Source organism: Eleutherodactylus coqui, chromosome 6 (assembly GCF_035609145.1).
Source record: "Eleutherodactylus coqui strain aEleCoq1 chromosome 6, aEleCoq1.hap1, whole genome shotgun sequence".
Taxonomy (NCBI): Eukaryota; Metazoa; Chordata; class Amphibia; order Anura; family Eleutherodactylidae; genus Eleutherodactylus; species Eleutherodactylus coqui.
Genome location: NC_089842.1, coordinates 140151966 through 140166424, shown reverse-complemented (window position 1 = coordinate 140166424; position 14459 = coordinate 140151966). Strand labels below are relative to the sequence as shown.

Here is a 14459-nt window from a genome sequence, read left to right as displayed (position 1 = left end):
AAATTCTGCAAAACGCAATCTGCAGTTAAAAATGCAACAAAATCAGCCTTAATTGACAAAATCTGCATCTTGCATACTATTTTGTCTTGTGTGAAAGGTCCTTGCAGTAAGCCATAACTGCTGCAGAACATTTACAGTCCGGTTATTGGCATTTATTCCCCAGGTGCGCCATCTAGTGTTGGTCTGCGAGTTTGCAACGTATTAAGACTCACTAAAAAAAAAAAAAAAAGCAACAAGGACATATGACACACAGGACATCATTGAAAGTGACTTGCGCAGTTTAATAGCGGAGAGTAAAAATAAGACTGAGAAGACACCAGTTCTTAATCATATTGCTGGGAGAACGCAGAGCCTTGTGCGTAGCAGCGACTAGGAAGATCCATTGAAGTTGTATTCCTGTAGCACCGTCCATGCGTGTAAACTACAGAGCGGACAGTACACATGAGAAAAAGCCTGCACCACCATCATAGACTACTAATCTACAGTCAGACGGCATCTCTAAATCCTCCAAGACACAGGTGTCAAACACAAGGCCCGCGGGCCGAATCAGGCCCGCTGCCTCCTTTTCTGTGGCCTGCCGGCTGTGCAGTAAGTTCCCTCACCTCCGTGCTGCTGTCAGTAGGCGATCTTCTCTTGACTTGTTCTGTCTAGTGCAGACAGTAATAGAGAAGTGCCGATAGCAGACTGACAACAGCTGCGGAGGATGGAAGAAGAGTGCAGAGAATATGATCTCTGCAGCAAGGAGAGCGACGCCGAGGAGGAGCAGCTACAGGGTGGGATCCCTGTGTTTGTGTGTATGCGCACAGTGGTGCGCGTCTGTGCGTGTGTATGCGCGTGTGTATGCGCACAGTGGTGCGCGTCTGTGCGTGTGTATGCGCACAGTGGTGCGCGTCTGTGCGTGTGTATGCGCACAGTGGTGCGCGTCTGTGCGTGTGTATGCGCACAGTGGTGCGCGTCTGTGCGTGTGTATGCGCACAGTGGTGCGCGTCTGTGCGTGTGTATGCGCACAGTGGTGCGCGTCTGTGCGTGTGTATGCGCACAGTGGTGCGCGTCTGTGCGTGTGTATGCGCACAGTGGTGCGCGTCTGTGCGTGTGTTTGCGCAGAGTGGTGCGCTTCTGTGCGTGTGTTTGCGCAGAGTGGTGCGCTTCTGTGCGTGTGTTTGCGCAGAGTGGTGCGCTTCTGTGCGTGTGTTTGCGCAGAGTGGTGCGCTTCTGTGCGTGTGTTTGCGCAGAGTGGTGCGCTTCTGTGCGTGTGTTTGCGCAGAGTGGTGCGCTTCTGTGCGTGTGTTTGCGCAGAGTGGTGCGCTTCTGTGCGTGTGTTTGCGCAGAGTGGTGCGCTTCTGTGCGTGTGTTTGCGCAGAGTGGTGCGCTTCTGTGCGTGTGTTTGCGCAGAGTGGTGCGCTTCTGTGCGTGTGTTTGCGCAGAGTGGTGCGCTTCTGTGCGTGTGTTTGCGCAGAGTGGTGCGCTTCTGTGCGTGTGTTTGCGCAGAGTGGTGCGCTTCTGTGCGTGTGTTTGCGCAGAGTGGTGCGCTTCTGTGCGTGTGTTTGCGCAGAGTGGTGCGCTTCTGTGCGTGTGTTTGCGCAGAGTGGTGCGCGTCTGTTTGCGCAGAGTGGTGCACGTCTGTGCGTGTGTTTGCGCAGAATGGTGCACGTCTGTATGTGTGTTTGCGCAGACGCGCAGAATGGTGTGTGTCTGTGCGCGCAGAATGGTGCGCGTCTGTGCGTGTGTATGCGCAGAGTGGTGCGCGTCTGTATGCGCAGAGTGGTGCGCTTCTGTGCGCGTGTATGCGCAGAGTGGTGCGCTTCTGTGCGCAGAGTGGTGCGCTTCTGTGCGTGTGTTTGCGCAGAGTGGTGCGCGTCTCTTTGCGCAGAATGGTGCACGTCTGTACGTGTGTTTGCGCAGACGCGCAGAATAGTGCGTGTCTGTATGCGCAGAGTGGTGCGCTTCTGTGCGCGTGTATGCGCAGAGTGGTGCGCTTCTGTGCGTGTGTATGCGCAGAGTGGTGCGCTTCTGTGCGTGTGTTTGCGCAGAGTGGTGCGCGTCTCTGCGCAGAATGGTGCACGTCTGTACGTGTGTTTGCGCAGACGCGCAGAATGGTGCGCGTCTGTATGCGCAGAATCGTGTGTGTTTGTATGCGCAGAATGGTGTGCGTCTGTGTATGTATGCGCAGAATGGTGTGCGTCTGTGTATGTATGCGCAGAATGATGTGCGTCTGTGTATGTATGCGCAGAATGATGTGCGTCTGTGCGTGTGTATGTGCAGACGCACAGAATGGTGCGTGTCTGTGCGCGCAGAATGGTGCGCGTCTGTATGCGCAGAATCGTGTGTGTTTGTATGCGCAGAATGGTGTGCGTCTGTGTATGTATGCGCAGAATGATGTGCGTCTGTGCGTGTGTATGTGCAGAACGGTGTGCGTCACTGGCCACTATGGGTGACCTTATTACCAATCAGGCCACTGTGGGGTTCACTTTTACTTTACTGTCTTACAATTAGAATCGGCCCTTTGAAGGCAACCATAAGGCTGATGTGGCCCTCGGTGAAAATGAGTTTGCTCTAAGATAATCTTATAATACACTGAAATAAAAGAGGCCCCTTGTCCAGCATGTTGGAGGATTATAAAACGAAGGATGAAGAGACTGCTGGAGGTAGAGGAGCCCCAAGGGAAAACACATAAATAAAATCCAAGAGGTCAATGATTGTGATGCTTTGGAATGGACAAGTCTTAGTGATGCCTTCTTATGTGTCACACAAGGTAGGTCCACTCATTGGGTGTGCGGCCATACTGAAAAAAAAGACAAAGAACATTGTGATGTGACTGCGCAAAAATATTATCACACTAAGAAAACTATTCATTACGGGACCTAAAAGGCAACTAATTAGCTACTCATAATTGGACATCTGCCTAATAAGAGAGCAAAACCAGTGTCATATCACCGCAGTGTCATGGAGTGCGGAGCGGTGTTACAATAGAGTTGGTGGTGTGCACTCATAAGGGGCAACTGCAATTCCTGTCCTAGTTGTCAGACAGTATCTAAGACCCAAGACTAAGTCACAGACTTCTTAGGGTGCCTTCACCCTGGTGAGGAAATTGTGCCATTTTCCTGCATGGCGCCGCAGTGCGATGCTATGTAGGGGGGGGGGGGGAAATTACAGTATGTTCTATTTTTCTGCGATAATTGCCCATTGTTCTCAATGGGGACAGTGGCAGCAAAGCCAGCCCCATTAAAAGCAATGGGAGAACTCTGCTGTGGGTGTGGGTGTGAAAGCCACGTCAGGGGATTCTCTTAATCCCCGCAGTGATGCAAGGCCGTTTCACATGAAAATGCCTCGCATCCACAGGTTTTACATGGTTGGGGAGGGAGATAGTGAAGGAGCCCTAGGTTTAAGATTTTTTAGCACAATGCACTTATGGATGGAGCCATGATACTTGTGACTTCGGACACACATTAATTAAAGCCAAGTGTAGATCTTAAAAACACAGAAACATGTTTAGCAAGAAATATTCTTACCTCTTTTGTAGCCATTTCTTATTTTTGCTTGGGAAAAAAATGGCTGCAAAATACTAATTTAGGCGCATGAGGTCCAACTCACATGCTACATAAGTGCCCCCCAGGGCAATGAGGAAGGGTTCCAAGTGATCCATATGATTGAGGAGCTACATCTGGGATGGGAGGAGTTTTTCTGCAGTACTAGATAATTCATTACATTTTCCAAAATCTGCAGCCTCCACATGGATTTTACTGCGGAATTGACACTGGCTTAACCCTTTGCAATCCAATTTTGGATTCAAGGTTTCCTTGGGGGCTTTCTCTTTCTACCATTATACAATGGCACCATCTGCTGACTAGAGCCAGTACAGTGGTAATGGGACATGCTGGAGAGGCCCCCCCAACAACAAAGCGGACAGTAATCTACAGTAAGAATACCCTGCTGGATGTCTTCTAACATTGAAGCTGTACAGCCTTCAATCAGAATGTCTTTAGACGTCAGACAGTGGATTGGAAAGGGTTAAATTCTGTCCGAAATTTTGCTTCAAAATCCACTTAGAGATGTTGGTTATGGAGTGGAATTCCACAGCAACAGATTAAACCGCGTCTCGTGGTGCGTACTGTGGAAATATTCCACCTGCGTGAAATCAGCCTACAGGGAATGCAGGGAACATCCGCACTGTGTATTCTTTACTAATATTCCAAAATGGAACAGATTCAAAAATGTCAGATTTCCTTTTATTTCCACTGTAAAGTCAACCAAGTCTAGGTTTGCTGTCCTACTGTTACATTTATCAGCTACATGAAGAATCTAGGTTGAACTAAATAAATAAAAAAAATGTGCTTTTTATGGCTTCTCTGTCAAATTTCATTTTGCAATGTGGTAACTATCTGCAGGTTATCACGTTTTTACTACCAAAAGATATCAAAATAGTCCGAAAAATGGGGTAATACTGCCATCTAGTGTTCACAGCAGAACGGTCTCAACCTTCCACAGACTTAAAAATGTGGGCAGAAGGAAAATGCATAAATGACAGACAATGGATAGGATTAAAAAGGAGAGGGCAAGAGGTGGATTAGAGCAAGAGAGCCGAGCGTTACCAATTTACTAGGTGCCTTTAATAGCAAAAGGCCAAGATGACCCTGTGTAGAGGGCTGCAAATCAATACCGAGTAGCAGACATTTAAGGTGGTATTACTGCACTACATGACATCTGAAGAGTCCGCCCTTTGTTAAAGTCTTGAAAATGGAACTTCTCATGGTATATTTAATTTGTGCGCTGTAAATACTAAACTATTATTTTAAAAAAAGTAGAAAAAGTAGCCCAGTGTAGACAAGCATCTAATAAACAGGAGGTGGCAGGTTCCAGTGTGATTCTAGTTAGCAGTTTACAAAGTCATATGGGAGGAACTCAATATTTTGAAGAAATCTGCATAACAAGCATACCTGAATGTCTGTAAGCTCTTTCAAGAAGCGCTTTGCTATGTCAGGTCCATTCTCCATAGTAGGTATGAGGTAATTCTGAAAAATGACAGTTATATAGCAATCAACCAAAAATGGTCTTGTATAATAAAATGTGTAATACAGCTTCCCATATTGCTTTTCACGCAGAAGGTGAAAGGGGTACCCCCAGCCAAACATGGCCGAGATAAGAATACAGCCCCTGTGCTGCGGCCGCTGGTGGTCGGGAGTACAGCAACAGCTGATCTGGCAGTTTTTATGCACTTTCTATAATTCTCATACAAATAAATGGGAATTATAGAAGTAGAGTATCTGCAGTGCTATGCCGTTTCAGTAACTCCCATTCACTTCTATGGGCGTTATGGGAACAGTGTAGAATAGCCTGTACGGCTATTTCCATGCCCCCAACCACTGCATACAGGTGGGACGATTGTCTGGGAGAATCTTTCTGGTGATGCATGTAGGTCCCAGAAGTGGGATCCACATCTATTGGAAATGTATGGCATATGCTGTAGATATACCATACATGTCTGGAGATGGGAATACCCCTTTAAGTATGAGGAATTTTTACTAGCCCTCTTACAGTAAGGACTGAGGTCACTCATACTCAATGTGTGTTGCAAGGAGCGATAGAAACATTTTTTGAGGATGCAAATTATATATATATATATATATATATATATATATATAGCCCCTATATAGCGCTAACTACACTAGTTTTTGGTAAAAACTACACCAAAAAGCGTCACAAGTGACATGCTATCATTTTACTTTAAAATTTGCAACTTTTTTCTTAGCTCTCCCCAAAATTGAAAAGTGACAAAAAAAATGTGGGCATAGTCTCTAAGGACTTGCAGGGCTTGAAAGAATGCTGGCTTGCAAGAATGCTGCCTTCCAGTAAGTGGCGCTGCAGAGCTATTGTTCCATCTTCCTTATTTGCATATTTCCCAGAGGAGCATGGATGACTTATAAGTCTCCTCACTCACCTTCTAGGTGCTCTCCTTAAGGAGAAATTATACCCCTCCCGACTCCTGACGTCCCAAGCCTCTCACAAGCTAAGCCAGAAACCTACTGCACAAGGATGAGGGGCAAAACCCCCAAAACAGCTGTGTCTGGATTTTGGCTTACTTTTCAATTCCCAATCATTGTTATAAGGCTTGTATTAAAAAAAGTCTAACACCGACTTGCAGGAATGCTGCCTTCCAATAGGTGGCACTGCAGAGGTATTATTCAGTGTTCATTTTGCATACGCAAATAAGGAAGATGGAAGATCTCTGAACTAGAAGAGTTCTGCACAGAAGAGTCAGAAAAGATGCTGAAAGAATATACCTTTCTGTCAAACATACACAGAGACCCCCATTTGTATTTCCTAAGTCCCATTTTCTCTTTATTGACACAGTACTCACTTCTTTATTGTAAAAGATCCGATTAACAGGACAAACCACGCAGGCTGTTCCTGCTCCGAAGATCTCCTTTACTCTGTTCTCTTGCAGCCCTTTCACCACATCCGCCATGGTAAACGGACGCTCGGAAACCTTAAATTCACCCTGCAGGAGACAACACGGGATACTGACAGAAGTTAGCGCGTGCCATGCACAGTGACAAGACGATTAATTATTAACCCCTTCATGACATGGCCTATTTTGGCGTTGAGGACCAAGCGATTTTTTGGTATTTTTCCATCTCCATTTTTCAAAAGCCATAACTTTTTTATTTTTCCGTGGACGCGGCCGTATAAGGGCTTGTTTTTTGCGTGGCGAACTGTAGTTTTTATCGATGCCAATTTTGGGTACATAGACTATATTGTAAAATTATTTTTTTTTTTTTAATGATAGCAGAGAGAGAAAATGCATCAATTCTGCCATAGATTTTTTTATTTTTTTTTTACACCGTTAATCATGCAGCATAAATGAGACTTTCCATTTTTTCTGCAGACCGGTACGGTTACAACGATACCAAAATTCTAACATTTTTTTTAGGTTTTCCCACTTTTCTGCAATAAAAACCCTTTTTTTTGGAAATCTTTTTTCTATTCTAAATTGCTGCATTCAAAGTCCCGTAACTTTTTTATTTTTTGATGTACAGAGCTCTATGAGGGCTTATTTTTTGCGAGACGAGCTGTAGATTTTATTGGTACCATTTTGGCGTACATACGACTTTTTTGATCACTTTTATTGCGTTTTTAGTGAGGCAAAATGCTAAAAATGAGCATTTTGCCTCAGTTTTTTAGCTTTTTTTTAGCGTTTTTTTCGGTGCACAGTCAAAAGCATGTGCAACTTATTGTACGCATCGTTACGGACGCGACAATACCAAATATGTGGGGTTTTATTTTTTTTTTACCTTTTTTTATGCTAATCTGAGAAAAAGCATAAAAAATGGTTTTTTTACTCTTTTTTTTACATTTTTTTTAATTCATTTTTTAAATCTTTCTTTTTTTTACACTGTTTGTGTCCCTCTGAGGGACTTTAATCACTGCCCTGATGATCGCTGTCATAAGGCATGGCAGAGCTACTGCTCTCCCATGCCTTATCGCTCATACAGCGATCTCAGGCATAGGCAATACAGGACGCCAGTGTCTGGCGTCCTGTTGCCATGGTGACAGGCCGGGCTCTCGCGATGACATCGCGAGTTCCGGCCGGAGACACAGAGGGAGCCGCGCTCCCGCTGTGAACTCTTTCCCTGCCGCGATCTACTTAGATCGCGGCAGGGAAGGGGTTAAAAGTGGCGGGCGCATCTCTGATGTCCCCCCGCTGTTGCAGCGAGACGCCGGCTGTGACTGACAGCCGGCTCCCGCTGCGGGATAGCGCTGGATCACATGTGATCCCGCGCTATCTCCAGGACGTAAGTTTACGCCCTATTGCGGGAAGTACCCCGCTCCCAGGACGTAAACTTACGCCCTGCAGCGGGAATGGGTTAAAGGGGGCTTCCCCCACTGTAGACATTTATGGCATATTGATGTTATAAACTACTAATGTCTGCCCTCCGTGACCCACACCCGTCCCAAGCACAGGGGAGCAAGATCACTTTGCGGTTTCTCTCATACATCACTCTCCATCAGAGGGAATAATTCAAGCTGCCAGATATTTTTTCTAACATTCCAGTACGGCCATGTATATTCTGATCGATGAGAAGGTGTAGTGAACACCAAGTAGTATTTGGGTGCTTTACCAAACACAGCAGCCCTTTTTGTTCTTCGCAGCAATGGGGCCCCCAGCAGACAGGACCACTCACTAGTGAAGCACTGACATTTTCCTTCAAACCGTACATTTTCCCTCTGTATCTTATGATTTTAAGTCATTTTCTCAACATTCCAATAAATTCATAAAATCTGAAAAAAATGACCTGTAGATCTGAAACCCACCCACTGCCGTGCCAGTTCCAGCAAGCTGTCTCTCGTCACTCCGGGGAGGATTAAACTGCCGAGTGGTGGAGTCACAAGTTCTGTCTCTGCAAACAGACAAAAACACATTAGAACTAGAAATAGAGCAATTGAAATTCAAAGATTGCCTTCTTCCAAAAATAGTGTCACACCTGCCCCTGCAATATTGTAGTTCAGCTCCACTCATGCAAGAAATGAGCTGCAATACCACACCCACCCATGGACAGTTGCCCCTTGGCACTCCTGCAGACGTCTGGGTCAGATCGCGCTGCAAGAATTCCCGCAGCGGGATGCGAGCCGTACCCCTGCAGTGACCACCGTGGCTCACCTGCTCTGCCGGCTCCTCCGCTCTGCTATGTGCTGGCTGCCGCCCAGCAGAGCTGAGCTGGTGCGTCACCAGTGACATATCTGTGAGAGCCGCTGTGAGGCTCGCACAGAAGAAGGACATGCCGCGATTTGCTTACCGCACAAGTTTTCACGCGGTTAAATCGCAACTATTTGCATAGGATTGCATTATCTAATGCAATCCTATGGCAGCGGGCACAGGCGGAAATTCGGTGGGAAATCCCGCCGTGGAATTTCCGCCTGTGTGCAGAAGGCCTTTCTAAAAAAGGAAACCAGCCATGTTTACTATACCTAAAAAACTGACAAAACAAAAAAAACTATGTATTTATCGGAAACCAACAAAGATCCTTGCAATTAAGCAGGAACAGGTCAGTTCCTCAGCTGTCAGACACAGCAAAGACCCGGAGGAGAAGGGAGAAGTGGTCTGCCTTCTTTCCAGGCTATACAGTAGTGCTACATACTAAAGAAAGAAAGGGGAAGTGTTCATGCCACTATTCAGCTGGGTGATCACCGAGTGCTGCTTGTCACAGCAGAGCTACAGGGTCCTACCAGACTCCTATCAGTTCTATTAAGGACTACTCCTCTCACTACAGGGGGGATATTTTCCCCTGTAACTTAGGCTCCTATGAATGCCCCAGCTACAGTAAAGTGTGAAGAAAAAAAACAAAAAAACACGAATGACCCTCAAAAAAAAAGTTAGTAAAATAGATTACAGAATAAAATAAAAATTCAACCAGGGCAACTATATTTTAGCTTTTTTCCCCAAGCAGGTCACACAAACTTGACTTGCCTCCTTGCTCATTGATCCAGTACATGAAGAAGTTCATAGTTCCAACTTCAGTCACCTGGTGGTCCTCCCCGTACAGCCATAGTACTTGCTGACAGCCTTCCTTTGTTGCTTCGTTTTGCACATAAATGGTCGGCCCATAGTTTCTGCATTCAAGTAAATATTCAGGGACCAGAAATAAAGTTAGAATTTAATAAAAAGGAAACAAAAACTGATCACTAGTTGCAAAACCAATTCTATCTAAAGCAACTGAAGAGTCTCTACCGATACAAAAATCATCATCACTGGACACAGATCCAGCTGCCTTAGGAGAAAAATTAGCACTTTATGAAAAAATAAATGGATATCGTGTGAAAACGTAGAATTGCAGTGTTAACCGGATTTCTCTGCAGTCTGAAAAATTAATGCAACTTTTTAATTCCCCACAGAATACGAAAAAGGCATATTTATATTACACAGCACGTAAGTTAGCAAATTAGACATGCTTGAAACACACATTTTGCCTCTCCTATGCAGTCTATCTAATGCTCTCAAGGTCCACGTTGCCTCGTACTGTATCCAGTCTATACTCCCATTTGAGAATGTCCAAAATTGCACGTGACCCCGCCCCCCCCCCCCTCCTCCCATTTGCAGATGACCCATTCCAAGTATATTAACCACTGCAAATAAACTCCTACAAATGTAGATCATGCCAACGATGATTCTTATGTCTGCATAAAACGAACAAACAAAAAGTGAACAGTTATCGTTTGTCGCCCGGTCGTTTAGACTAAATGATCATTCACTTTCGCTTGTTTGAGTGATTATTTTGAACGATAATCGTTCCGTCCAAAAGCACCATCAGGGCTCCTGCACACTGGTGAGAGCTATATCAGGTCGCGTTTCATGGCCCAGTATCACCCTCGCAATCCTCCTGACTACCCCTGCGGGGCTGAAGGAATCTCCCATAGGATCTCCTCATATTTGGAGAGATAGGGGCGGGGCTAGAGGTGTACCCCAGGGCTTCCCCAAAAGCTGGGGTGAGAGGGTTCTCAGTGTTTCCTCTCTAGCCAAGAAGATCCATCTAGCCCCGCCCTCTATGTTGGCTATGGGGAATCACTAAGAGAACCCCCTCTAGCCCCAACGCTCTCTCCCCAAATATGGGGAGATCTCTAGGAGATCCCCTGTAGCTCCGCCCCCTCTCTCTCTCTCCTCGCTATGGGGGATTCCTTCGCGATCTTCACCTGTTGATTTCAATGGGCATGGCGCTGCTGCCCGCCAACCCCATTGACAGCAATGGGCAATATCGCTAAAAGAAAGAACATGCTGCGATTTGTTTCCTGCATCGCGGTGCCATGCAGGAAAACATTACTAATGTGAATGAACCAATTCAAAAGAATGGGGTTTATATCTGTGCGAGATGTGTGTGTCTCGCGATGCACAAATCCCGCACGGCTTTCTTACCAGTGTGAAGGAGCCCTTACAAAGACAGGTAGAGTGTCATCTGCCAATTAGATTAGATGCGCATGTACACATTCACATTTCTGGCATGTGATATGGGAATGCCCAGTTATTCAAGATTTCTGGAAGGAGGTCACGGATTTCCTTCATAGATTCTAAACACCCCCTAACTCATAGTTCTTTTATTTGTTTTTTGGGATCTTTGATTTTTTGGGATCCACCTAAGGATATATTGTGATGGGAATCGCTGGATGGGTCACTGATACCCGTCCTAATCCAAGAGGAAAAAGTTGGTTAACTTCAGAATTCTTTTTAACAACATTGTTTATTACATTTTCCTGCTTACCCCCCACTCTGTATTCCGCACGCTCACTCTTTTCACTTATGTCAGTTTTTCCTAGATAACCTCCCTACTGGTTACATCTTGGAGTGAAACCAGTGGCCTCCCAGTTACACACCAATAATGTACAATTTAGCCATGCCAACTATATGTTAAATCTTCCTCTGCTGTTAAGTGTTGGAGTGTCCAACACTTTCGCTCCATGCTCACACTCTACTTTTGAATCCGCTATGCTTCATTTATACAGGAAGATTATCGTGCAAAATTCGTTCAAACGATCGAAAATGCGAGATAATCGCGAATCTAAATGCAAAACCATTGTGAACTATTAGTTAACTTTTTGTTTGACGCTCAGTTTCAGCCTGCGTAGAAAAAACATTTAAAATAATCGCCGCTTCGCTCACTTCTCGTTCCGTCTAAGCACTGCCGCTCAGTTTTTCACATAAATGTGAAGCACTGAACAAGAAGTGAGCAATTTTCAGTGATGATCTGCCTGTCTAAACGTTTTGCGCGGTCACGAACAACTAGCGGTGACGTCACCCACTTGTGCAGAACGTTTAGCTGACAGTCATCCTGTGTAAACGGGGCATAACTGTCTGACATGGGAAATCTGATAATTCTGTGCTTCTGTTACAATCAAACAAGTTGGAAAAAAAAAAACAGCAAGTAAGTGTAGCAGAAGCGGTTACTTACCCGCCCAGTTTATAGTTTCCAACTCCCCCGTCCCAGGCTCGCACATATTTTGGATCTGCTAGAAGTGAAACTGGAGAAAACCCTCCTGTTGGAAAATAAGGTCCTACAGGTCCGAGGATGATATATAGTAATGCATGGTTGGACTTTGTGACTCCAAGAGACGGCTGTAGGAAGAGAATAGATTCAAGGAGGCAAATTCATTGAACCTGGCTATATGAATGCCTAGGTCATTACTCCTAATAACTACATAGGGGACAAAAGGATAGGAACAAGTTTGAGTTTTATCAGAGGCGTAACTTGAAGCTCCTGGGCCCCAATGCAAAACTTGTAACAGGACCCCCAACTATAATGCTTTACTCATAGTACTGGGTTCCCTATATGGAGTAGAGAGGCTTTATGGGCCCCCTACGGCTCCTGGGCCCAGGTGCAACCGCATCCCCTGTAGTTACGCCCCTGAGTTTTATACCATCTCCATATCTATATACACACACATACAGATATCATAATTTGGTCACATTCATAGAATCTACTTTTTGAACTAAATGGACTACCAACTCTGAGCCTCACCCCAATGACTCGAGATTGCTCTTACCCGACACACGATGTGCTGCTATAATTTGACGAGAGGTGCCATCCTTTACAAAGTGCAGCAAAATTCTTACAAGTGAATTTTTGGACAACTAACAAGGTTATAAAATAGAATAAAAGTAAAAACAAAAAACCTACCTCTGTGCCAATAAAGGTGGGTCGAATATAGAGACTAGCAGAAGTAGACTTCGGAACCCAGTCTCTGTCAATATCAATAAGTCTTCTCAGGCACTCTAACAGTTCCGGCTTGTCAAAGGACTGAAAATAAAACAAGCCACAATGACTATTAGCAGTGGGAGGTCATTTTCTGAAATTCTTGGAAGCATGAAAATGCCAGAACTGCTTTCAACGGGACAACACAAGGCCGCATGAGTGACGGCCTTTACTACACAATGCAGGAATATTCACACCTGAGTAGGGTGGTTTCACACCCACACTAGGGGATACGCTCTCCTCTCCATTTGGGAGCAGGAATCTCTGCGGCCGAACAGTTCAGTCTCTGGATGGAACTGATCAACACCGGGCGGACTCCACTGACTAAAATAAGGTCCATCTGCTTTCAGACAGAAGAAAGAGTGCGGCAGGCAGCGCCTCTTCCTTCGGTACTTTGAGCTGGGTCTGTGTCAGAACCTCTAACACAGATGTGAAGCCGGCCTAAGATTTGCTTTTTTTTAATGAAGTAGCAGACAGCGCCAAAGTAGTCTTCAAATGTTATGTAAAGAAAGGTTACGTTTGAGTGAATTTCATTTTTACCTTTTTAAAACATGACTTTTTTCCTTTTTTAAATTATTATTGTTTGATAGACTATAATGTAATATGTATTTTAGTACCCACATCTATATGTCAGAACTAATATTCCACAGGCAATTACTACAATGTAACTGCAGTAAATATACCGCACAGTCCTGGTGTCAATAGAATGGGCCATGTACCTATATTAGTATGAGCTCTGATCGCACACTAGGGATTGCCCGTGACCTGGTCAAAGGGTGCTCCCCCCTCAAGACTCTACCTTTGTAAGCCACAAAGGGGTTAAAAGAGTGGAGGTTAGAGCTTTCTATGATTTCCGGCACCAGAAGCACAATACACAGTCATAGCTCTGCTCTGATTGCATGGGTACAGTAGCTATACAATCAGCCAAATATACACTGTAGCTACAGCCTGCATACTATACTTTGTGCAGGACAGACTAAGCCATTGTATAGCCATCCAGAGAGTATGCATCTATATAGGACCGAACGGTGCATGCTATCAATTCATTTGCTTGTCATAAACAGTAGTTTTCTAGCAATAGCACCATGTACAATAGGGAGCAGAGGAAATACACAAAAAAGGTTCATTTTACAGATGTTAAATCTACAGGGTGGGCCATGCAAACATAGCCTGGCACCGCACTCTTATGAAAGCTGTATAAAAGAATACCCTGTCTTTCTTGCCATCAGCAACCAATCACAGCACCGTTGTCATTTTCTTATACTGCTCAGGTACAATGAAGGTTGCGCTGTGATTGGTTGCTATGGGCTCCGTCTAGCTAGTGGGAAACTTAGCATTAAATATCAAGTTGTGACCCCTTTACTTTTCCTATTTAGAACCTAAAGAATTCTCCTGCTAAATGTCATGTTTGTACAACACCGGGAAGTTAGAGAACTAGTGGCAAGTCAGTCAGTGATTGAGGGCTTTCACCTTTATTTTCTATATATTTGTCAGTGTCTGTTTGTTTGTTGGAGCATTGCGCACAAACTGCACGACTGATTGACATCAAATTTTACATCAAATTTTACACACAGTATAATCTTGGCCCGGAGAACGTTATAGGTTTAAAAAAAAACAAAAACCTGAAATGTTGTTGTCTCAGCAATCTTCTTTGCATAATTTTGCCTTTGCTTGAATTTTAATATAGCAACCCCCAATTTCCTTTCACCAATGGATTCTATGGAC

The 14459-nt window shown here is 44.8% G+C and overlaps 1 protein-coding gene across 1 annotated transcript in view; it reads right to left on the bottom strand.

Annotated features, from left to right (window-relative positions):
• Positions 1-260: 260 nt before the first annotated feature.
• LOC136632691 (branched-chain-amino-acid aminotransferase, cytosolic-like) overlaps positions 261-14459 on the bottom strand; it is a 43987-nt gene continuing 29788 nt past the window's right edge. Inside the window, exons 5-11 of the mRNA XM_066607741.1 lie at positions 12660-12779; positions 11934-12097; positions 9464-9606; positions 8311-8396; positions 6356-6496; positions 4935-5009; positions 261-2782 (exon numbers count right to left, since the gene is read on the bottom strand). Of these exons, the coding sequence (XP_066463838.1) occupies positions 2744-2782; positions 4935-5009; positions 6356-6496; positions 8311-8396; positions 9464-9606; positions 11934-12097; positions 12660-12779 (768 nt within the window). The 3' untranslated portion in view covers positions 261-2743. The remainder of the gene's footprint in view (positions 2783-4934; positions 5010-6355; positions 6497-8310; positions 8397-9463; positions 9607-11933; positions 12098-12659; positions 12780-14459) is intronic.